General features: G+C 37.8%; 1 protein-coding gene across 3 annotated transcripts in view; it reads left to right on the plus strand.

Moving 5' to 3' along the window:
- runx3.L (RUNX family transcription factor 3 L homeolog) overlaps nt 1-23,932 on the plus strand; it is a 75,935-nt gene extending 52,003 nt beyond the window's left edge. The window contains exons 4-7 of one of the 3 annotated variants that reach the window (XM_018244726.2): nt 919-1,023; nt 3,190-3,306; nt 11,920-12,063; nt 21,540-23,932. In XM_018244726.2, coding sequence (XP_018100215.2) covers nt 919-1,023; nt 3,190-3,306; nt 11,920-12,063; nt 21,540-22,057 — 884 coding nt within the window. In that variant the 3' untranslated portion in view covers nt 22,058-23,932. The remainder of the gene's footprint in view (nt 1-918; nt 1,024-3,189; nt 3,307-11,919; nt 12,064-21,539) is intronic. The other 2 variants (XM_041580820.1, NM_001195384.1) reach the window with 2 other exon arrangements.
- The last annotated feature ends 811 nt before the right edge of the window (nt 23,933-24,743 follow it).

Genomic DNA, 24,743 nt, shown 5'->3' on the forward strand with positions numbered 1-24,743 from the left:
TACATGAGTATTTTTGAATTTAGATTTTTAGCAGCTTAGAAAAATTCAAGTTTCTTTTTATCTTGAAAATTTTTAGTTTATAGTGAAATACCCTCGAAACACTCACATTTTTCAACCCCACAACTTGAACTTTAATAAATAACTCCCTAAATATTTAAATTATTTTTTTAATAGACTTAAGGTATGACTTACGGAAAGATCTCTTATTCAGGAAAAAAACCAGGTCCTGAGCATTCTGGATTAAAGATCCTGTGCTTGTATTGTATACACATGTAGAGCTAGTTAATTCCTAGTTAAAAGCAGGTGCTTAATGAAGTTGTGCAGAATACAATAAAGATTTGATTTTTTTTATTGAATACTCCCACACCTGTGTACACAGTGTAAAGTATGTAGGCTTCATTTTTGCTGTTTTGATATGCCCACTGCTAGCTTTATTTAACATGCAAACTAATTTTGATTCAGCTGACCTTCCAAGCCACTTATGATATTCTGGCTCAAGTGTGTAGCTGATATACATCACGCGTGAATAGAAGGTGTTAATATAAACTGCGACTGACTATAAACATCGGGAAGTGTGACGCTGCTAACAGAGACCAAAGTAAAATAAGTTTGTCACCTACCAGCCCCCCAGCATAAGGTGTTAATTTATATGTTCCCCAGCGTTGTGTGTTCATGAATCTAGTTAACAGCAGTTTTCTTTTTGTGGCTTGTTCAAGTATGAGGCCTTATAGCTGTATATGGACATCCAACTGATCTGTGATTCTAATATCCTTATATTTTACATTATAGCTCATTGTGGTTAATTCCCTGCTAAGCAACATCATTCTTAGTCATTTGGAAATATAAATGTATATAAAATAGATGGCTAAGTGGTATGTGTAGGATGGTCTGATGTATTTCATACCCCTCTTTTCTCAGGGAAAAGTTTCACTTTGACAATCACGATTTTCACAAGTCCCACACAAGTTGCTACATACCACAGAGCCATAAAGGTGACTGTCGATGGACCACGTGAACCAAGAAGTAAGTTGCAAACAATTTCAGTTGGACTATGTTTCTGTTGAGGTCAATCTGAATGTTACTGTCGTGGGAAAGCATGGTTTTTTTCAAAATGCATCAGTTCATAGTGCTGCTCCAGCAGAATTCTGCACTAAAATCCATCTTTTTTTAAAGAACAAACAGATTTTTTTTATATTTAATTTTGAAATTTGGTATGGGGCTAGACATTATCCATTTCCAAGGTGCCCCCAACCATGTGACTTGTGCTCTGATAAATTTCAGTTACTCTTTACTGCTACATTGCAAGTTAAAGTGATATCACCCCCACCCCAGCAACCCATCAGCAGCCTATCAACAGACCAATGGGAAGTTAACAAGATAAGCAGCTCCTTGACACCTCTGCTAAAGGATTTGTTTGCATTACTAAAGTGCTCCCTAGCACCAGCTAGTGATAGCCATGAAAATAGCACCCAAGCAGGAAAAACCCTGCTTTTTCCTGTTTGGGTGATATTCTCATGTCTACCATGACTTGGGTCGTATTGAAGTACAGTGAGAAGGGTAGAAACAATAGATGTCTCAAAGCAGGTGCATCCTGATTTGCTGGCTCCATCTCTAAGTTCAGAATCAGGCACAGTAGACTGAGATAGCTGCCTCCACACCAATATTACAGCTAAAAAAATACATTGTTGGTTCAAGAATAAATGGTAGAGAGGATTATTTGCAATGTAAACAGTGTCATTTAGAAACAAAATTTAATCCATAAAAATCATGACAGAATCTCTTTAAGAACGTAGATGTAAACTTCCAAGTTAAAAGTAATAAAGGTCATAAACAGAATAAAAACATTAAGAGGAAAGATGATCTAACCCCCAAAAAGTGAAGTGTAAAAGTTACTCAGAGTGATCCTTATAGTATTTTTACAGTTTATATTAATTTTCTATTTTTCGCAGTATGTGAAACATTAATGGTTTTAGTCTACTCATACCAGGCTTTGGCTCAACAACTTTCCTCTAAAAGTCAGAGAAGCAGTAACCTCTCCTGTCTATACAGGAAGTGCAAAAAAGTGCAGAGGCAGTTAGGGTCACTGACATTCTGACCTACAAACAGAAATGTTGATCCAAAAGCTTGGAATTCGTCTAAAACTGTCTAATATCTTATAAACTGCTTAAACTAAAAAAAATATGTAAATTGTAATGAATTGTAAGTGCTCAAAACATCAATTCATTCTTTGGGTTTACATCCCCTTTAAGTAAACTTTGCAACTTGTGTAATATTGTTCATTCACTGCACACTGGCTCAAACTAGAAAATGCTGCTAGCAGTTTGTATTACATTGCATCATTAGAATGAGCCAATTTTTGAATCACTCTGCCCACTACATATTCACTGACCAATGACTAATAATGGATTGATTTTATTATGACACATTTTCATTTTGTCTGTTTGCACTTAGAATAAAGCATGTCAAACATCATGTCTTACAGTAATGGTACATTTTACCATATGAGAAAGCAATTTATAATGGAACATGTGCCCTATTAACTGTGAGACAGAGATATAGCAACACATGGACTATTGTGCAAGATCACTGTAGACATTTGAGGGTGGGGGCAGTACGACACCTGAAATATGTGTTAACAATATATATGCCACAGAATGCTTGAAATCCCCAGTAAAATCTTCTATGCTTAAGTATAGGGCACCTGGATCAATTACATTAGAAAAAAAGAAAGGGGAAAATTAAATAGCACCCCTGGCAAGGCAAGCACATATTGGGATTACAAAGGCACACATAATCTGATATTAATGCTCCAGTGTGGCATATACTATATAACACTCAACTATTAGGCATCCTTCTTTTCAACCATTGAAAATGCCTTTTAGATATTGGGTGATCTAAATCTGGAGTTACCCCATTAATTTAAACACCAGCATGTTTTACACAGTTCTTTTCTCAGACCCCACTACTGAAATAATGTTAATAATAATATAGATGATTTAATACAGATTCACTGTAGTGATGTTATCCTTTATACCCTGGGGTTGTTTGTTGAGTCACAACAGTGTACAAAGGATGACAAGAGTCACATGACATCAGTAGGGGCCTAGATTTTTCAGTATAGGACTTTGGCTGGTGTGTGGTTGTAGCGGCTGTCCAGCTGCCAACGCCATTCCTTTTCTCTGCCTTCAGAAACACACTCTCCGCTTCTTCAGCTGCCCCCTAGATGTGCAAACAAGCAGAAGTCAATGATGCAAAACGAGACAAGCATGTCACAGAGAAGGAAAACTGATATGTTGAACTTGAAGGGTAAGAGTCAGTGTGATTTTATATAAACAATATTATGAACCAGTGAAAATTCCAGGTTAGAGAGGTGGGACACTAGGTCAATTATGGAAATGTAGACCACCCTACATGAAAAAAATACCCATCAGGGGTATACATCCTGCCGTCAAACTTTCTGCACTTCCTGAAAGCCTTTGGCTGTTGGTGCATTCTGGGAGCTACAGCCCTAATTTGGGACTTTAGCAGAGCTGAAAGTCATACTTCTGGTACTTGAGAACGTGTCACCTTTTTATTTGAGCCAATACTATTTGTCAAAAAGTGTAACAGTCACTTTAAAGGAGCATTAAACCCCCAGTACAAAAGTCCCCTTAACTGCCTGCCATCTCTCCCTTTCTGCACTGTGCATTAGTCAAAGAATTCTGACCCTAAAATGCAGAGTAGCACAGCGGAGTTCCCAGGCATCATTTTCTGCCCGTTAACATTCTCTTCCAGTCTTACTGCCGACACTAAGCCTGCGGAGCATGCATAGTTGAATCCGATTTCTGACTAGGCCCACAGGAACACAGGACATGGATGGAATACATGTACACCTCATATGTCTAAAATACGTATGTCAGAATATAAAACATTATTCCTTAAAATGCAGAAACACTAGATGCACATTTCCCCTTTACATAAAATGTAACAAAGATCTTATAACAAGCATTTCCCAGTAATAGTTATCTGCCCCAAAATGCTGAGAAATAGTAAAGCCAAGTACAAGATAAGAATAACATTATTTTCTAGAAACTGCCCCAAATAAAATTTTTTTAAAAGTGCTGTTTTAGATAAAATTGTATGGTGAGATTTTAACAAGCAGAGATGGAAATCAAACATAACACACCTTTAAAAATGTTCAGCTTGTAAAAAACTTGAACCCATAGGTTGCACTGGTGGGAAAATATGAAAATATCTCCTCACATTTTGACGTGATATATGTTGGTATACTTTAGCAAACAGGAAAAGAGAAAAAAAAATGTGAATTTCCTGTGCAATCTTAAATGCTGAGAATTGGTGCTTTGCTAGAAACAGTCTCGCCAACCTGACTGTCCCTTCTTAACATGTCAGTTAGAGTTTCTAATGTTAACGGACTACTGCTGTACAAATATGGCAGCCCCCTCATAGAGGAACAGGGTAGTAAGAAAGGTAATGTAAAAGCATCAGGTAAATACTTTTATGGCAAAATTATAAATAGCATTCAAAGACAATGTTATGATACATATAAAAAAGGTTATTTTCTGGTGTCAGTTTCTCTTTAAATGGACTTTATGGGAGATGGCCTTCCTGTAATTTTGAGTTTTCTGGATAATGGGTATCGAGATAAGGCATCTCATTCCATTTAGAATGGTATTCAGTATTTGTAAATGTCCATTTCCATTGTACTCCTTTTTTTCAAGGACACAATAGAAGTGAGGAACTGCCTTGAACTGAGACAAGTGCAAGGCAGGGCAGATAATGCCGAGGCAGCACCAGAAAGGCTTATTGCAGGTTAGGGGTAAGCTAAGGGCAGGGAGGAACAGTTTAAATGCAAGTTCCAGAGTGGGAAACATATTACAAGGCAGTGGAAGTGGAGGATGAGGTAGTGGAAAAAATACATACAATATAATTGGTAGGGCACAGGCCCAATACTACTTATTTGGCAGGGACTAGCCTTCAAGGGATCCTGGGATAGCAAGGGCCGCTTGGATAGCTTGGATGTTTAACCAGTTCTACACATATAGTTATCTAAATTGACTGTTTCCCTGATTTTTCCCAGTCGTGCCCTGTTATGCCCAAGCATGTGTCTGTCCAATCTGTAGTAAGCCCCATCCCCTGTGTGTAAGGGCAACAAGTGTCCCCTGTGGATGAGGCAAGAGTAGAAAAGGAAAGCTGCAGGATGCCACAATGGTTGAGAGGGATAGCTGCAGGCTGAATAAAAAGCAAGGCAGGGAGGGATACCTTCAAGATAAGACAAGGACAAGAAAGGCTGTGGTTTTATTCAAACATCACTTCTGTGTCCTGTGTACTTTAAATTTAAGGGACAGTAAATATGCCTTCAATTATAGTGGCTTTTAGTGGCGTTTTATTGCTTAGAGCTCCTACAGGGTCCACCACAAAACCTGGGAACCCATCATAAAATCCCTTCTGCTATGAAACTACATCTATTTGCAGCAACAGGTTGTTTTTCAATTAAGTGTTTTCCTGAACGTCACACCATATTACTTCCAATCTTTCTGACTAATACCCAGATATAGTGTCTTCAGTGTGCACTTATGCAGAACTTTTTAGGAGCTTGGTTCAAAGCACCCACGTTGTCTGTGTTCCTCTGTATGCGGTTTCTTAGAATGACTCAGTATCTTTTTTGAACGTTAAATTCAAAGAGGAGTATAGAGATTAATCAGTTTGTATCCCCTCCCCATGGAGCCAAACGAATAACATGTGAACCACAAGGAAAGGTGCTCCAGGAGTTTTAGTTACATTTAATAGCCACTGAAAGTTAACTCCAACTACAGTAGATATTTCAGAAGTATGAATAGAAAAATGAAGCACTCAAACATCATTATTTTAGCAGATCATTTTAGATACTGCTGTGATGAAAACTGAGACATGCCCTGCACTCCTGACATTCCTGTAATTTGCAGCTTTCTGGAATCAGGTTAACGGAAACATGTATTAGATAATAATGTGGTACTTTACTATTAGTGGACAGTCTCTATATGTGTGAAACACAGGGCCATTTCTGCCATGAGGCAAGGTGAGAAACAAAACTACACATGGCAAAATATCTCATGCGGTGGTATCAAAAGGGTTACGTTTTGTAGAAGAGAAGCAGGTTAGATCCTTGGGTGTGCTTCTATTAAGGGGTCAGATGGCTCATAGCCTTTAAGTCATTCCAAAGCCAGTCTATTTATATTAAATTTTTGATTGAAATATCTTAGATTATAATCGTAAACTCTCTCGGACAGGGGCCCCAGTCAATGAATGTGTGCGTAAAGTGAATATTTTCCTACCAGACCCAAAATTGCCACTTCCCAAAAAAGTAATACATTAATATATGAGTTATTCATAGTCAAATATACAGACGTCTCCTCTCAGGGAACACACAGTCCTTTATGGATGCAGAGATACAGAAACTCACTGACACCTGGATTTCATAAACCGCTGGCCAAGCTCACTTTCTATAGACTTTGATATATTAGCTATACGTTTATTAAAACCTAAAGCGCATGGGTGAGCGTCTGTGACTTCTGCAGCTCCTACTGTTACACTGTTTTTTTATAACTTCTTTCAAGGGAAATGCATTTAACATATTATGACACATAGATGCAAACAATTTCAAATGTAACTTTCTCAATTGAAAATGACAAGAGATGATAATAAGAATACAGCAGCTATCATTATGCCACAAATAGACATTATCTTTAGATAAAGGGTAACATTTATCTAAGGCAGATCTGTCCAACTTGTATGCTGCAATGGCCTATGTACGATGCTTAACTGTACACTGTCCCTGCAGCCAACTCATGCCCTGAATACATAGACAGAACAGGGACTTTGCATACAGCATTGCCACTCCCTAAACCATACTGCTCACTGACCACTTCGTCCACAGAATATTTCCATTCTGATTACCCTATTGGTGATGACCCTTTGCATAACCAGAACAGGAAATAATATGCATTGTTCTGAAGCCTATTGGGAAAGCAATGTATATCTCTAATAAGCATAAAAAGATCCATTTATTTGTAGCAGCACTGGCCATGCAATAAATTCTGTTCTCCCACTTTACTTCTTCTCGATAAAATATGTAGCAGATAGATTTACACGGATTAGGTGGGATTATTGTTGGAGAATTAATTTGCATACTAATTGAGCCACTGACCCTTGAGAGCTGGGGAAACTTTTTATACAAACCTGATGTTGTTGGACTGCAGCTCCCAGCATGCTTAAACCATTGATGTGTTGTCCAGCAAAATAAAATAAAAAATTTGGTTAAGTAATACAGCGCTACATCCCCTTTAACCGAAAAAGGTATTAAAGGAATACTGTCATCACAATAGAAAGTGTTTACGTTTGTGTAAAACACTGCAGTATTATTTGGGGGAGTTGGGGGTAAGTGCAGAGTTCCAAGCTTTTTGCATTTTGCACATTTTAGCGCTTCTGTTGGCTTAGGGCACCTATACGCAATTAAAAATTTTGATTTTCAATTAGTCTGCCAAATTTCTAATTAATCTTAAAAAAGCCCAAATTGAAACATAGATTGCATTTTGCTAATACATCTATTGACATCTACATGAACTGACCAGCTTTTAGATTTTAATGTATTTTGTGCATGGACTATTTCTTCTTTTACACACTTCTACTACTAAGCCAGAGCTTTAGCATTCATAGTCATAGCACAAGCATTCTTCCTAATCCTGAGTGAAGCAGCCCCCCATTAGCGTAATATATGACATGCAGGGGAAAACAATTAGCATTGAAATCTCTGTCAAATGTCCAGCACACACAGTACACTCAGTACTCATACTCAACTGACAACTTCATAAGAAAATATATGGAAGATAAACCATATTTATAGATTTTCCCTTTTGCTAGAGGGGAACTCTGGGAAGTTTTCCCACTACAGTGTCTCTTTGAACAATAGAGAGTCCCTAACTAAAATTGTGTGTTTGATCAACACATCACACCCTTCTGGCAAAGATATTTCCACTTCAAACATGGGAATAATTGTCTGTCTGTGGGCACTTAGGCTAACAATGGGACTTTTCTGCAATAAAGTTACTGCTTCATATTTATTTGCCATGGGAATTTACCCATGATAATGAACCCCCTTTTCACCACTTTTTTTATCTTTCATTTAATTAACCCACATAAAGTCTCGCACCATCAATTGTGTTATGAGGGGTAGCCCTGCCATCCATACTGATTTACAACGACTAGCAAAACCCTACTTTAAAAATAGTGGACTAGTGATTGCGCAGCATTAGGCTATGGTCGCACTGGGCTGATTCTCAGCCTATGGTTAAACGAAGCAGATATCAGCACCAAAATTCCTACTCCCACGTTTTAGCACCAAAATTTGCTCCATGTGTCTGCACCCAGGTTTGAACGCTGATACGGGAGTAGGGGCTGATTCTCAACCTGTGTTTACACAAAGGCTGAGAAACAACCAGGTGGAAACATTGTCCTAGGAACCAGGGCTCTATGTCTATATACTGATTTGTTCTGCCCTAGGCATATGAAGCACTTTCTTACAGACAATTTATCAAGTATCATTTTATCATAACACCCACAAGGTATGAAGGAATAACTTGCAATGTGTATTTATTGTAGAGAGGGAGCACAGAACAGAGTATAAAATCTGTGATTTCAGCTTTTTCAGCACTTCTAGTACTGAATCACTTCATTGCAAGCTCCAATTTCATCTCAGCATACTAAATTTCACACTTCAAATTCCAGGAATTCACCCAAAACTTTCAGTCTTGATTTGTTAATTGACTATATCGTCTGGTTTTCTCTTCACAGGATATTTGATGTATTTTGTGTATTGATTTAGTGTTGTATTCTAAATAAACCTTTTATAATCAATTTCATTTTAACCATGGGTCCTTTATATCAAGCAGAAGGAATATTTAAGGGTCTTTTCCATCTTATTTCTGGAATGCAATTTGAATTTTTTAATTTTTGTTTTAGGAGTGATACCATTTTCCTACTGCATATTCTCCAGCAGTTTAGAATTTTAATTCTGGTGTAAGCATTGGCTAGATACTTGTAATGACCCCTCTGTCAGTTTGTATTATTCTTAATCTGTTTAATTGATCAATCTTCTATATATTGTGAAAAATGTTATGAACATTTGCACTGCTGCACTGTTGCACTGCTGAATGCTTGCTTTTGCTTACCAGGTGCACCTGTTATTACTTTTCCCCAAAAGTATATGTTTTCCAGGGAATCACTGAATCCAGCATTCAGTTCAGAATGTGGCTGAATCCAAATCCTGAAAAAGGTGCTGGATTTGGCCAAATTCTGAAAGGAATCCTGGATTCAGTGCCTCCCTGAAATACATATATCTTGGGGGTAAACTTACCAAATCCTAACCCTTAATAACATGTGACTTTTACTTTATAGGACTATTTGGCCCAAGTTTTAAATATAGATCTTATAAAAGTAGTGTTGTGAAAGTGACTGATCCAGCAAACATGTGTATACATTTGTACTATCCTCTCCTACATTGTGGATAATATCCACTTTTTTAACTTTATGAATATGATCCCCCTTTTATTTACTTTTTATTATTTGAGCAGGGGTAATTACCAGAAAACCTTTACCAGTATTGTTTCTTATGGTATAAAATGGTGTATAGGACATGGGTAGCAGTAACAGAACTACTAGTAAAGATGAATGACTATATCCAGCAATTTATTTATTATTGTTGCAGGGTCAATATGACAGTTTTAAGATCCCTTGGTTTAGATCAGGCATGTCCAAAGTCCAGGGCCGATTTTCAAATTTACACTGGCCGTCAGCCTCCATCAAGAAATTAATAATAAAGAGGTGTTGATGCTGTGTAGTTACTGTGATAGGATTATCCAATGTGTCATGCAAGTCATAGAAAGAGGTGTTAGAGTTGCATGAATGGATGTGTGAAGTGTTCTGAAACTGCCGGGGTACAGATGTTAGAACAGCATTGTATGTAGCAGACAGGTGATGTCGGAGGCCCCCGCCTCTGTTCAGGGATGGTTTCTCCACCTTGACATGAATCGCCTCTTTCACGCCTTGTTCAAACCAGGGGTCTTCTTTATCCAAGATTTGGACCTTGCTATCTTCAGTGTCCCTTGTCTTGTAGGTGTAGAAAGACAGCTGAGTTTTGCCCTGTAAAGTTCGCCCTCCTATGCTGAGCCATTTGTGAGAGTTGCATAAATGGATGTGTGAAGTGTTCTGAAACCGCCAGGGTACAGATGTTAGAACAGCATTGTATGTAGCAGACAGGTGGTGTGTTGAAGGCCCCCGCCTCTTTTCAGGGATGGTTTCTCCACCTTGACATGAATTGCCTCGTTCAAACCAGCGGTCTTCTTTATCCAAGATTTGGTCCTTGCTATCTTCAAAGGAGTGCCCCTTGTCTTGTAGGTGTAGAAAGACAGCTGAGTTTTGCCTTGTAGAGTTCGCCCTCCTATGCTGAGCCATTCGATTGGAGAGCAGTTGTTTTGTTTTGTTTCCTCAATGTATAGATCTGTGCACTCGTCGTTACACTGGACTCCGTATACCACGTTGCTTTGTTTTTTTTTTTGTTTTTTTTAGATTTACCTATACTAGATATACCATGACCTGGAAGAATGAAAATCTTCATAGTCAAGTGGCAGATCATTTCACTAATGTGCCCAAATATTACTGCTTTGATTACTCGATTCCTGTAATTTAATGTTAATGGTTCAAAGAATGTCAGGCTGAATGGTCGGCCCCCACACATTTTCACCTCACCAAATCTGGCCCTCGTTGCAAAAAGTTTGGGCACCCCTGGATTAGATAGAATTAATCGGCAGTGTTATTTTTGCTAGTTTTAATTGTTTGCTCCATGGTCAGACTAACCAGTAAGAGTAAATGTCAGAGAGGATCTCTCTGTTGGCCCCAGTCAGGGACAATGCCCACCAGTATGGTGCAAATATTAGGACATCCTATGGCAATTTGATTCCCTCATATGACTAGCACTGTGTCAGGTATCAGAACATGAAGTCCTACCTCCATTGTCAAGTTTCCTCCGTACTCTGTCGGCTTTTCTCTTTGCTCCTACCTTGCAATGACTGCATCATCCACCTAAGGATTGACGTTGACATAGTATGAAAGAGGAAGTGCTAAATGTTGTCATATTATGTACACCATCAGCCCTTTCTTAGTTTTGCCATTAGTTTATATAAACTCTGTATCATTTGGTGTGGTGTACACCTAATTGTTGTGAGAGTGGGCCTTATATGTCAAGTTTTCTGATGTCCCCAAGAAGGTCTAGTCCTAGACTACTTTACTCTGAAGGCTTTCATAAACACATAGAAAGATTAATTCTCATATGCAGACCAGATGCATGAGATGACAATCCATTTGATAATCCGGTTATATAGCAATTCTAATTTTAGACATCAAACCGTTTTAATTGAGATGCAGAGCCACTGATCGAGAACATTCAATTCAAAAGTTATTCTTGCCAACATCTTTTAGGCTTGGGCAATTGTCACTAACTCTGAAATATAAAGAATTTGTCTTAATTCGATGTTGGAATTTGATCGAGAAATGTACATGTGCCAGCCAATACTTTATGACTTCTTCAAGACAAATTATATCCAGCACCCAAGGAATGCCTTTTCCTGAAAAGAGCTATTGGTTTTCATGAAAGTGTATTAATTTGAGAACCATACATACCATTTCTGTATTTGTTATACCTCCTGATGGCAGTAAGTCACTTCATCTCTGAAAAATATAACATATTTGCTCCATGTGTTTCAAGATATAACAGAACAATGTGTTATAACTGCTTCTTGGTGCATGTTTTGTTTCTCTGACAAAATTACACCCTTATTACTGTTAAGTATTAACTGTATTTCTTTTTCTTGGTTCTTGCATGTGTTTCAGGGCACAGACAGAAACTTGAAGAACAATCGAAGCCCTTTTCCGACCGATTTAGTGACCGACAAACATTCAGGGTCCAATCGAATTTAAATCCAAGGGCCACACTGGCCAACACAAATCACTTCAGCACTCAGACGCAAATACAAGGTAAGAGTAAAGTCAGGGGCATCTTGCAAGCTGGTGGGTTGGCTTGGAGATCATTCTCTAAGGGGCAGATTTCACATTGGAATTTTCAATTTTCTTTTATGGTCAAAACTCTCAAATTCGAATTGTGAATTAGCCAAACTCGATTTGAGTTTTAATTTGAATTCAAATTGGAATTTCGAGATTTTTCTGTCAGAAAAGATTTACCAATAGTCATAAATGTGTTAATAACTTTAATAAATTCAAACTTTTTTGAATCCATGAAGATTCCCTAATTGGATTTTAAACAAATCTTCCCCTTTGTATAAACCTACCATCTAGCATGATCCCATAAAGAGATAGCACATATAACTCATATAAATACAAAAAATAGGTTTGTTTTCTGTTATTGGACAAAAGAAGGCTCAACTAAGCATAATTTCATAAATTAGACATCTGTGTGTCTTTCCCTGGACAGCAGTTCTGTGCCTTTAATAAAAATAAGCAAGGGCCTGTTTATTTTAAGGAGTTACTTGCAAAAAGAAACAAAAAGGTTATCTGGCCCCTCTCCTCAATTTATAAGATTAAATTTCCTCACCTCTCATATCTGCCTTGAGCCAAGGGGAGGGGGTTGAAAACAAGCAACTAAAGAGACCTCCACCCCATACTTTGCCAGTCAGTAACACCTAGCTCCAAGATCAATAGGTCTCATGGGCCTCCATTTAAAGAATTTCAGCCTTCATTTTAGCGGTTACTTGCCTTTAATGGAACAGTGTACCCTATTGTTCAACACACGTTCAATAGGACTCTTGCTAAACATATGTTATGCCTATTGTTTTAATCATGAAAATTGTATGATTTTGTTATTTCTTCAGATAAACTGGGAGATTGAAGCTAATCCATATGACTTCTAACAATACAGTGACAACAAAGGGTGACACAAGGGGGATTTATACTAGAAATCTAATTATTTACCTCACAAGGTCCAAAAATGGAGTAGTTTAATTTCCCAGTTTGCCCTGTTTAGCTTTAGAAATAACAAAAAAACATAGAATCATAATTCAAACATAAAGTATGTTCAGCATATTCATTGGACTCATGTTGAACTGGGGGAGGGTGGTACATTGCCCCCCCCCATATACACAGAGACAGAGGTATACACAGGTTATTTCATGTATTTATATAAGAGCAAATAATTATTTAGAACAAATAGGTAACTGATTAAAATGGGACCATGGCAATTTGTAGTTGTTTTTCCTGACAAGTGAAGAGTTAATAGTGCTTTGGGATTTCAAAGGATGTGTTTTTTTTTCATCTCTATGGGAAATGCCCCAAAGCTAGAGATTTTTGGCGTGTAATTAGACAGAGAACTACTGAGTTTTCATCACAAAGCCAATACTATGGAAAGCAAAGCACATGAATATGTGTGTGTTCAGTGTATGTGTACTCTGCACTCTGTGCTCATGTGTAGATCAGGGTATGTAGTGCTTTGTTAAACAGTTTTCATAATATCCGTGCTCTCTCTCCTGCAGAAATGAAATGCTTAGTCTTGCTAGAGAAACTGAGAACATTTTCATGTGTGGCAGGGCTACCGTGAATAATAAACCCCCCTACATAGTTTGTGTGTAGCAGATTGTTTCAATTGTATATATTAGCCTGCCCTGTGTAGTTGCGCTCATTGAGGAATTTGAATGTGCATATTTATATTTTTATGGCAGGGTGTATGGGATTCTGTGCATGCACGTCATACTACAGTTTATGAATGGCTAATAGTAAACCTGACAATAAGCTATATACACAACAGAAATGCTGCACAAGGCAGGGGCCAGTGCCAGGTGGACAGCTACATTGCACAGCTACATTTGGGGGCTCCAAATGTCAGCAGGCCTAGGGGTGCTCGCTATGTAAATCGGCCCTGCTTAAAGCTCTGCCTTCCCACTTCTATAGAACATAAACTTCCATAAACCATCTGTGGAGTGCTAATGAATGAAATAGGAAATGTTGTTTCTAACCATGTTAAATGAATACATGGGTACCCAATCTATCAAGAACATTTCCTTTAAGGAAGTGGGTTTTTATCTTTTTTTGGGTTCATTTTTGGTCCTTTGTGGTTAAAAATTTGGTCAAGGATGTCCTCTATCACCTTACAAATAACATTTCAAGATTATGGGCTATGCCACATGGGGGTAAATTTATCAAAGAGTGAAGTTCCGCCACTAGAGTGAAATTCCGCAGCTCTCAATTCATTTCTATTGGATCTAAGGCGTATTTATCAATGGGTGAAGTGAAAGTTCAACCCTTTGATAAATACGCCTGTAAAAATCCCATAGAAATGAATGGAGAGTGGAGGAATTTCACTCTAGTGGCAGAACTTCACTATTAACTTCACTCTTTGATAAATATACCCCATGGAGTGTTCTCCAATGGCATATTTAGCTTGAGCAGAGGTGGTCAAAATTGAGACTACCACCTCCTACTGATTTCTGTGGAAACTGCTTGACAATGCCAGTGCTGGCAGTTCTCAGAATCAAACCTCTTACTAGAGTGCTTTCAAGCTTAAAACAGTGTCAGGTGTTCCTGAATTCAATAGGTGGTGATAGTGGTGGTTTCCATCATTTCTTCACCAGCTGAAATATGACAGAGAATTCTGTGCCATGAGTGTTAAACAAAGATTTTTTGCAAATAAGTATTCACAACATACTTTAAATCTCTTCTAAACTAGGGCTTCAGGGTCATCCAAGAGATCAGATCTAATTTTATCATAAATGGCCATCAGGCTGGGCTCGATATTGACTGCTATGGAACCCTTCTCAATCTTGATCTTAACACAGCCCGTGGAGAAGAGACTTGAGAAACCAAGCCCAAATCAAGGCCACCACACTTAGTCAGAACTCAGAAGTAATATCAGAAGGGGTTGCACTCCAGAAAAATGATCCCATCAAAGATAATTCTAGCTCCCACTTCCAGCCACAGGGTAGCCGATTTTTCAGCCAAAACTACAGGTCCCGCAGGTTCTGGCTCAGCCTGCATATCACTAGTAGGCAAGGATTGCCACCTGGCTGGTAAATTACCGGCCTAGCCGGTAAAATAGGTATGGAGGCCGGTGCCGGTATTAAGATAATACCGGCTATTACATTGGCCGGTAATTTTTTGTGGGGAGTAATGCCACTTACTTTTAAGCAGCTTCGCTGCTCCCTCCCTGCTCCAAATTCCCCTGCTCAGCTATGCGAGCTGCTCTACGGCGCACTCTTGCGTGAAGATTTGTGGGCGGCGTCAGCGTGACTGGGGCTTTAATAGCTAGGCACAGGGGGTGGGGCTTTGGGCGGAGCTGAGGCTGGTGTTTTTTTTATAGAAAAGGTGGCAACCCTACTAGTAGGAAACCTACTAGTATGGGAGCGTGTGTCTAGTCCATACTGTATACACTGAAATAGTACTACACCATAGAGATTTGACCATATGGGATAATGTTCATTTAAAGACTTCATTCAAAGACTTTCCACATTCAACTTTTGCTAAATCTGCCCCATAATTTGATTATTTACCAAGGTAGATATTTCCATTATACATACATATATGCTTGAAATTAAGTCTAAATATCTAGAACCATCATGGGCACATCCAATTAAGAGTTACCCAGAGACTTAACTGAATAACAAATATTTCAGCGAATGTTGCACATTTTGCTATGTAAATGGCGCTTGTCCATTCAGTGTTTCACACACAGCTATTGGTACAAATGCAAAAACTTGAATAAATTACAGCTTCAAAGTACAGATTTATATTTTAAGTCGGCAATTTAGTAAATTGATCCCAAGCAGGCAATTGATGTCCTGTGCAGTTGTTTACAGAATAAAAAGGGACACTAAACCTAAAACACATATTATTTTATACAGGAAACACAGTCACAAATGTAAATGCAACAGGCCCAGACTGACAATCTGAATATTCTGGCACATGCCAGAGGGGCTACTGTAAATTGCTGTAAGTGAAATGCCAGTGTGTAATTTCATTCTCAGTCCTGGCATGCTGTGCAATGATAATAAAGGTATAAATAATTCCTCCAACCTACACCAGCCAAAGAGCTTGTGTGAGATTTGTCCCTCTAACATAGACCAAAGGTGGACAGATTCGCCTGAAAGCCAGTTCTCTACATTCTTCTACATAATTCTATACATTTGTCACTTTATTATCTTAAAGGGGGAATAACCAGATACTGGATCTTAAAAAAGAGGTGTACACCCCAAAAAATGTAAAAGACATTTGAGTGGCAATGACATGTTTATGCTAAGTTTACCAAAATTTACTTAGGATAAACCCCAAACCTAAAACCCCAAATTTTGCCTCAAATCTGTATCAAGCGAAAAAATGAATTTATCCCTCGTCATGAGTCATTTCAGACTCATTTAATACTGTGTATGACTATGTGATTACAATATGCTGGGCTGCATGATTTCAAAATAATTGCATTTACATAAATCGTAATCAATTAAGCTGCTCTAGATTTTCTAGAAGTGTTCATTATCTTTTCACATGATTTGTTAACGTGATATTGGTTCTTGCTCCACTGCATTCCTGATAGACCTCCAATAAAGAATATATGACAATATAAATTCAGCTCTATTTGTAGAAATGTGGGGCTGATTAATGCAATATCGAATCGGGGAATCCTGCAGGGTTCCCTGCCATTTAATTCCCATTCAGCAAAACTTTCCTGACATCTATCTAAATCAGTCCGTTTCAATTCATCCCAATGTGTCCAAACCCCATTCTGTTCCACAGTCTGAATCTTGACTTTCGATGCATATTGCATGCATGAAGAACATATTGGACAATTATTCTCAAATCATTCCAATACAGAAAATGAATACTTAAATGTCAAAGGCTTCATGAAGTGTGATTTACCAAGCCTTAATAAATCAGCCCCTGTCTAATTTTAATCTGCCTATTAGCACACTGCCTTTTGCATACTTTCCAAAAAATCTAAATAACTTATTCATTTCGGACTGGATTTGCATTGAAAGCAGCAGAGAAGTTTAACCTGATGGATTTAATGAAGTGAGAAGCTTGAGATATAATTAACTGACATTTAAGTTGTCTCTTTTAAGCAGAAATGGAGATTGATGACAGATCTATAAATGTAACCATTTTTCTGGCAGTTTAAGTATTTTTGTTTTTATAAGGCCTTTGGCTGAAAGGTTCTCACTTCCTCTCCAATACGTGGAATCTTTCTGTAAATAAACAGTAAAACCTTCATGACAAGGATTTGGGAAAAGCTTTTAGTGTAAATAGATGTAATATCACAGGTAATATTTGATTGGATGTGGTCATATTGCAAACAATTTGTTTATGTCATCTGATTTATTGAAACATAGATTATCTTCTAGAAACTTGAATCTGAACCATTGAAAATGTCAGGTTTTTTTTTTTATAATAAACACATTTTATTGAATTGTACAGGTATGGGACCTGTTATCCAGAATGCTTGGGAGCTGGGGTTTTCTGGATAACAGATCTTTCCATATTTTGTATTGTCACAACTTAAGTCTACTATAAAATCATGCAAACATTAAATAAACCCAATAGGTTTTGCTTCCAATTAGGATTATTTATATCCCCGTTGGAGCAAGTACAAAGTACTTTTTTATTATTACAGAGAAAAAGGAAATTATTTTTAAAACATTTGATTATTTGGATTAAATTAAGTCTATGGAAGATGACCATTCCGTAATTCGGATCTTTTTGGATAATGGATTTCCGGATAACGGATCCCATACATGTATTATCTAGAATGATTAAGGGGCAGATTTATTAAAGATTCAATGTTAATGAACTATTGATTTTAAAGTAGATGGAGGCATCAATTTTATCGAATGTGTTTGATTGTTTTGAGCAGTCAAACTGTAGGTATCAGTACTCAGTGACACCCATCCAAATCCTTAAAAAAACCCAGATTTGGTGCATCCCTAGTAAAAACATCCTATTCTGACCATTGGAAGCTATATTGAAGCAGCTTGCTTGATTTCCAAATGTTTAAATGTGTTAAAGTGTTTTTCACAAAATAATTTGCTCTCTAACTAATAAAAAAAAATGGATATCTTTTAACATTTTGCGCACATTTTTTGAGAGGTGAATTTTTAAAGCATTTACATAAGCAGAGCTTGGTGGAAACATTTAAAACTTGCCCTTCTCGAAAATGTGATACCTGAACAGTATACAGACTCTGTAGTATAATTGTATTTGACGTCTAGTAGCAAACCTAGGAATTTCCAGTGCTCCACAAGAATCTAGCTGTGAGAGATACACTGACTACCATTTAAAAGGGATTTTTCGATGTCAGCAAGAATTGGAATTTTCTTAGTGCAATGAACAGAAATTCTTAGGAAAAATGTTTGCTAACTGGGTGGCATTCCTAAAAGAGGGAAGTCAGAATCCTAAGGGCAGAATCAATATAATTAGTAGGTACTAGGCAACTGGAGACATTTCACTTGAGTAGGTCACATGTAGAAATTGTTTTGGTTCATCACCTATTGTAGTGGTGTTGTAATGTGAGAAATATACACCAAAATAAATAATGCTAATAAATCCCATTCTCTAAAGCAGCACAGCAGTCTGAAACCAAAACACAACCAGCCCATATTCTGGTGGGCATCCAGTTTTTTGTTGTTTAATTCTGCAATATTTTCTTTCCTCTGGAGATTGGAAAGGGTACAAAAAATAAACACAAAGTTATAATAACATTCTGCTGGAATCCCTCTTAACTGAAGTAGCAAATATTTAACCCTTTTAACCCTCTGTCCAGACAATATTCATACAGTCAATTCTGAATGTGTTCCAGGTAATTAAAAGAACTGTCCCACAGCTATTTATGGGGATACCAATACTTGGTTTCTAGCGGCAGTTGCTCACTACATGGCATTTAGACATATTTTGGTATTTAGATCTGATAGAAATTTTACACTGGCATATAATTCAACAGTAAGAATGAAGGCATTATCCGCATCAGGTCATACAGAAAATGTTGGCACTATAGAAATGAAGGATATGATTAAACAGCCATATTACAGACATTACATAAAGTTAATTAATTGAAGATGCATGCATACAGCCTCATATCTATGAACTTGTCATATACTCATATCTTAAAGCAATATTAGCACAAAGCAATCATTTTTGTCATTGTTAATATTTTTTTCTTAACTCTTATTCCTCCATTAAGGGCCTGAATGGGGGAACTATGAACTATGTGACTTATTGTAAATGGTCTATTTATGAATGTGTGTCTTTGCATTAAAAGCGCCCAGTCGCTATTATGCCATTATTTTACAGCACCTTTCATAAACCATTAATCTTAATGGGAAAAATTAAACTGCCAATTAAATTCCAAAGTAAAAACTGAGTTTAAATGATTTGAAAAATTTTTAAGCAATCGCTGCTTTGTAGGCAGGATTGTTTTGCATGATCGTCTAAAATGAATACACAGTTTGCTAAATATATCCGGTGATCTGACATTGGTGTGTTTATGTATTGATAGCTTCACACAAACAGCATGCTCCTGAAATTATTCATTTCATACTTTAGCTCTCATATAATTCTACATATCTATAAATGTTGCAACATGAAATTTCATAAAATAGTCCTTTGCATATGAGTATTAGAATGTTTCTTTATTGCATGCAAATATTTTCTCCCTCTCTCTGTACGGAGCCAGATTTATTAAAAGCATTTTGAATGACAAGCATTCAGTTAATATACAAGGAAAGACTTGACTCCAGTGAAGGGGGTGGGGTGGTCACATCATGAGCTGGGGACATGGACTGAACTAAATCAGAAGTACTGACCTCTTCATGGCTTTTAATTTATAGACATACCACTCTGCACTACTTTCCCAATCCAAAACATTGACATTTCCGTAGATAGATCAGGTCAGATTTGGAAGCTCTTAGTCCCTGGGCTGAGCCCTCACAATGGCTAAATTCTTACCTCTAAATGGATTCATTCACTCGGTGTAGCAGCTGGTGCGATTTTGAGAAGAAAATAAACATTTCCTTGAACTATTTTGATTGGCAAAGGAGGGGTGCAGTTTAGCACTCAAGACGGCAGGCTGCACAATGCAGGGAAATGCAGGAATGGGTAGGATCATGGCAAGGTGTCACACACTACAGAATACCAATGCCTGTGTACAAATAAGTACATACACATCACACCAGGGATAGACTAAATCTGGAAGTCCAGCTGTTGTAGAATTACAATTTATCATACACAAAGAGGGTTTTCAGAGAGTTGGCAGTAAGTCATTAAATATAATGCACTGCTAGGATTCCTTCTGGATTGCCCTGTTAAATACAACATTTGCATCTAATTCTTTTGGGGGTAAGCTCACAGTTTGTGTGTAATTTTGACACATTTTTCTGATCAGCTTTGTTTCAGGCTTTTATGGTTTCTCAACTGGCATTTGTGTACTCCTTTTCATATTGATTTCTCCATTTAACTAGGATCAGAAGGATCCTCTACTAATCCCCTTTGTTGAATAAGATACATATAGTGCAAAGTTTAGAGATGCATTAGAATTAGAATCAAACACCTGCCTTGAGCAGATATTACAAATGAGTTGCCATGTTTGTATTGAACCTTGTATTGCACCTTGCAGTATGCGCTGTTACTGTGTGCTGCCCAACATGAAAAATCTGTGTATGAAATAAAAGCAGGTGCACTCACAGGTCTCTTGCTCATAGTGTAGTAGTATATATCCTGATATTCAGTCTTTCTGGTGAAGTTTCTTGTCTAGGCAGTAGATTGATTGTAGAGTCTTCTTGGTTGCCAAAATTGACAAGTATATATGTATAGTTCCTAAACTAAAAAAAACTTTGCTCAGCATGACAATTGTTTATTAATAATGTAAATTATTCAAATTTTTGTGCCATTGATTAAAATGTCTCATTTAGGGGCAGATTCACTAAGGGTCGAATTTCGAAGTAAAAAATACTTCGAAATTCGACCCTCGAATTGAAATCCTTCGACTTTGAATATCGAAGTCGAAGGATTTAGCGCTAAACGTTCGTTCGATCGATCGAAGGATTTTTCGTTCGATCGAACGATTAAATCCTTCGAATCGAACGATTCGAAGGATTTTAATCCAACGATCGAAGGAAAATCCTTCGATCAAAAAAAGTTTAGCAAGCCTATGGGGACCTTCCCCATAGGCTAACATTGACTTCGGTAGGTTTTATCTGCCGAAGTAGGGGGTCGAAGTTTTTTTTAAAGGGAAAGTACTTCGACTATCGAATGGTCGAATAGTCGAACGATTTTTCGTTCGAAACGTTCGAATCGAAGTCGAAGGTCGTAGTCGAAGGTCGAAGTAGCCCATTCGATGGTCGAAGTACCCAAAAAATACTTCGAAATTCGAAGTATTTTTCATTCGAATCCTTCACTCGAGCTTAGTGAATCGGCCCCTTAATGTATACCTAGGTTTTAATCCATTTTTAATTCTCTTTTCATTTCAGTGACACCAGAATTAAATTCTTTCACCGATCCCCGTCAGTTTGACCGTTCGTTCTCAGCTCTTCCTTCTCTCACAGAGTCCAGGTTTACCGACCCTCGTATGCATTATCCAAGTGCCATGTCATCTGCATTCTCCTACACTGCTTCCCCATCAACAACTGGAATTGGTGGCATAAGCATGACTGGAATGCCAACTACCACTCGTTTCCATCACACTTATCTACCCCCTCCCTACCCTGGTTCATCTCAAAACCAAAGCGGACCATTCCAGACTAATGCATCCCCCTACCATCTCTACTATGGTACATCATCTGGCTCATATCAATTTTCCATGGTTGCGGGGGAGCGTTCTCCATCCAGAATGCTCTCCTCTTGCACTAGTGTGGCAGGGAATAACCTAATCAACCCCAACTTGGCGAATCAAAGTGATGGAGTAGATGCAGATGGCAGCCATAGCAATTCTCCTACAGCCATGACCACCAGTGGAAGAATGGATGAGTCAGTTTGGAGACCCTATTGAGTGACTTTGTGAATACAACCACGTAATTATGCCCCAGTAGAAGGTCTTCCAGCAACATATGTGGTCAGGGATGGAACTATGCATATTTTTATCATACATGCAATGGGCAAACCAAATAATTATGAACTAACAAGGACATCTGAAGAACAATAACCTCTTTAGATTATTACCTAGGAGGATCTCCATTTACCATAAGCATTATCATCTCATCATGTAACGCCTACTTTCTGCAACAAGAATTTTATGTTTTGAAACATATGACCACATGCAAATGAACTGAAGTTCATGTAGTCTTTTGTTTACAGCTAAATTATATGCATTGCTTCTATTATTATATTCACAGTAGTTTTTAATACAACATCTCACAAGCCAGAGTGAGAACTTGCTGTTTTGGTTTTTTCTATTGATAGTTAATGGTACAATATTTGCCAGTTAAGTGCATTCATTATTTTAAGGCCATTATTCTTGAATGATCTGATTTCAGTGGAACTCCCTGTGACGTATCTGTTTTAACTTATAGTTTCCAATTTTAATGAACTGAATATTTTGTGTGCCTGCTTCTTGACATATAATGCACAGAATCTCAATGGTGAGCCATGTTTTGAAAACAATAGCTGTTGCCCCCACATCAGTGAATATCATAAGCTTGCTCACTTTGCTCACAATGGCTAGCAAGGGATGGGGTTTGTTAAGAGAATTCCAAGCTTGCTCATAGCATGTGCTCTTCCCAAATAATTATCAGCAGGATTTTGATATTCTTATTATGTAAATGTTATATCAATGTACCTTGTATGCTTTTAATGGTTTACAACAGATTTCAGTTCTATTTATGTCATTATGCTGACAGTAGAAATACTTCTATGCATTACAGCCCTGGAATCCATTTAAAATCTGCTTTAATGGGCAATCTACCATTCTTTTTCTAAGTAACACAGGATCTGCTATGTCTTAAAGTGGTTGACAACCTAGATATGTGATGTACAGCGTAATAACATGAACAAAGGTTACCTGAGGTCTAGGAACCCATAGCAACCAATCAGATATGCTATCAAAACAGGTGACCTGTATATGAAGTTGCTGTTGGTTAATAGAGCAGATGAAAATGTTGCTCTTTCTCTTACTTTACCACTATTTATTTTTTTGTTGTTTTTACAAGTAGTGGGTGATACCTGCAACGCAGAGATGCCTTAAATTATCAGCATCCCCAAACAGCCAACTTGGAGATTATATTTACCAACAGCTAGTACACTGCAGGTTTGCATTACTTTACTGGTATCTAATAAATGTGATAGAGAAAGATGATACAATTTAGGCATGCCTGTGCTATCTCAGGTCAGCTTCTTTATATTAGTACCAAATCATTTCTGTTAGTATCAGGCATTTTTATTGTAAGTGGAGTCTGTTCCACAATGAGCTAGAATGTTCTTATCAATCTCATGTCTGGTTACTCCTATTTATCTTAAAATGTTCTCTACTTAGTGTTCCATCTCTGTCTGTCTGTATTCACTATCATCTATCTATATTACTGTTACCTACCTGTTGTCTGTTACGTATCATGCATTCTTTCATTTGTCTATACTTTTTGTCACTGTAAATTTATTGTACCAGCAACCTAAACATAATAATATGAAAATTAATATATTGCTTTGATAGAGTTTATGGCTGATTGATTCTGTTTGTAAAAAAAAAAGGTATTTGCTTTGCACTAACTGTGCTTGTTCTCAGCAATATTATATTTCTGGAAATAATTTGCAGGCTGACACATTCAAAGAATTGCACTCGTATGTTTGGATGCATTTGCTCTTGGTACAGAAACAAATGTATTAAATGCAGGGACAATCATGTAACTTATTAAAGAATCGCTGCTTTATTAAAGGTGTCATCTGCACTTAAATGGGAAGGGGGGTGGCGGTTACTTCATTAAAATGCAGGAAATGCTACATTTTCACTGGTCTCTTCTGTTATGTTATGAAGCTATTCCCAGTGTTGATGTCTTATCACAAATACGTTGGTTTGGCCACCATCGTGATGACATGTTCAAAGGAGGATTCATTGATCTGAGAACCAACCTGCATTCTGTCATCTGTCATAAAGAGATATGAGGCCTCATTAATGATCAGAGCAAAGCACATCATTTTTTCACATTTCACACCCAAAAACCTAAAGTGTTTCTTAATACAGTGCTGTCTACATCCTACCGTGCTTTATTGATGAAAAGCAGACAGGGGTGCAGCATATGGACTCTGTTTCACCCACAGCACTCTGCTCTTCTCTTTGCGCTCAATTACCTAAATGCAAATGCTCTGTAATAGAGCGCTAAAAGGCACAGTTTTGCTCTTGTGCCCAGGGCTGGAATCACATGAATACCTTTTTTTTTTCATGCAGAACTTTATGCCAGAGAGTTGGAGTCTGACTTTAAGCACAGACCAAAAGAACCCCTTGCCCTCTCCCCAATGACATTGGCAGCACATTCGAAACCAAAAGGGTCCCTTCAAACCTTGTCTGTATAGGCAGAGTTGCACAGTGCAGTTGGGTAGTTGCCATCCTTAGCTGCATCACATTTGTTTTCATCAAAATACCAGCCAGGGCCATGCGGGCTGGAAGTTGATCTATCCAACCAATCACCACTAGGAAGCCAACAAGTGGATGAGATGCTGCAGAACATGGCAGCCGCCAACCCTTCCTA

This window comes from Xenopus laevis, chromosome 2L, assembly GCF_017654675.1.
Source record: "Xenopus laevis strain J_2021 chromosome 2L, Xenopus_laevis_v10.1, whole genome shotgun sequence".
NCBI lineage: Eukaryota > Metazoa > Chordata > Amphibia > Anura > Pipidae > Xenopus > Xenopus laevis.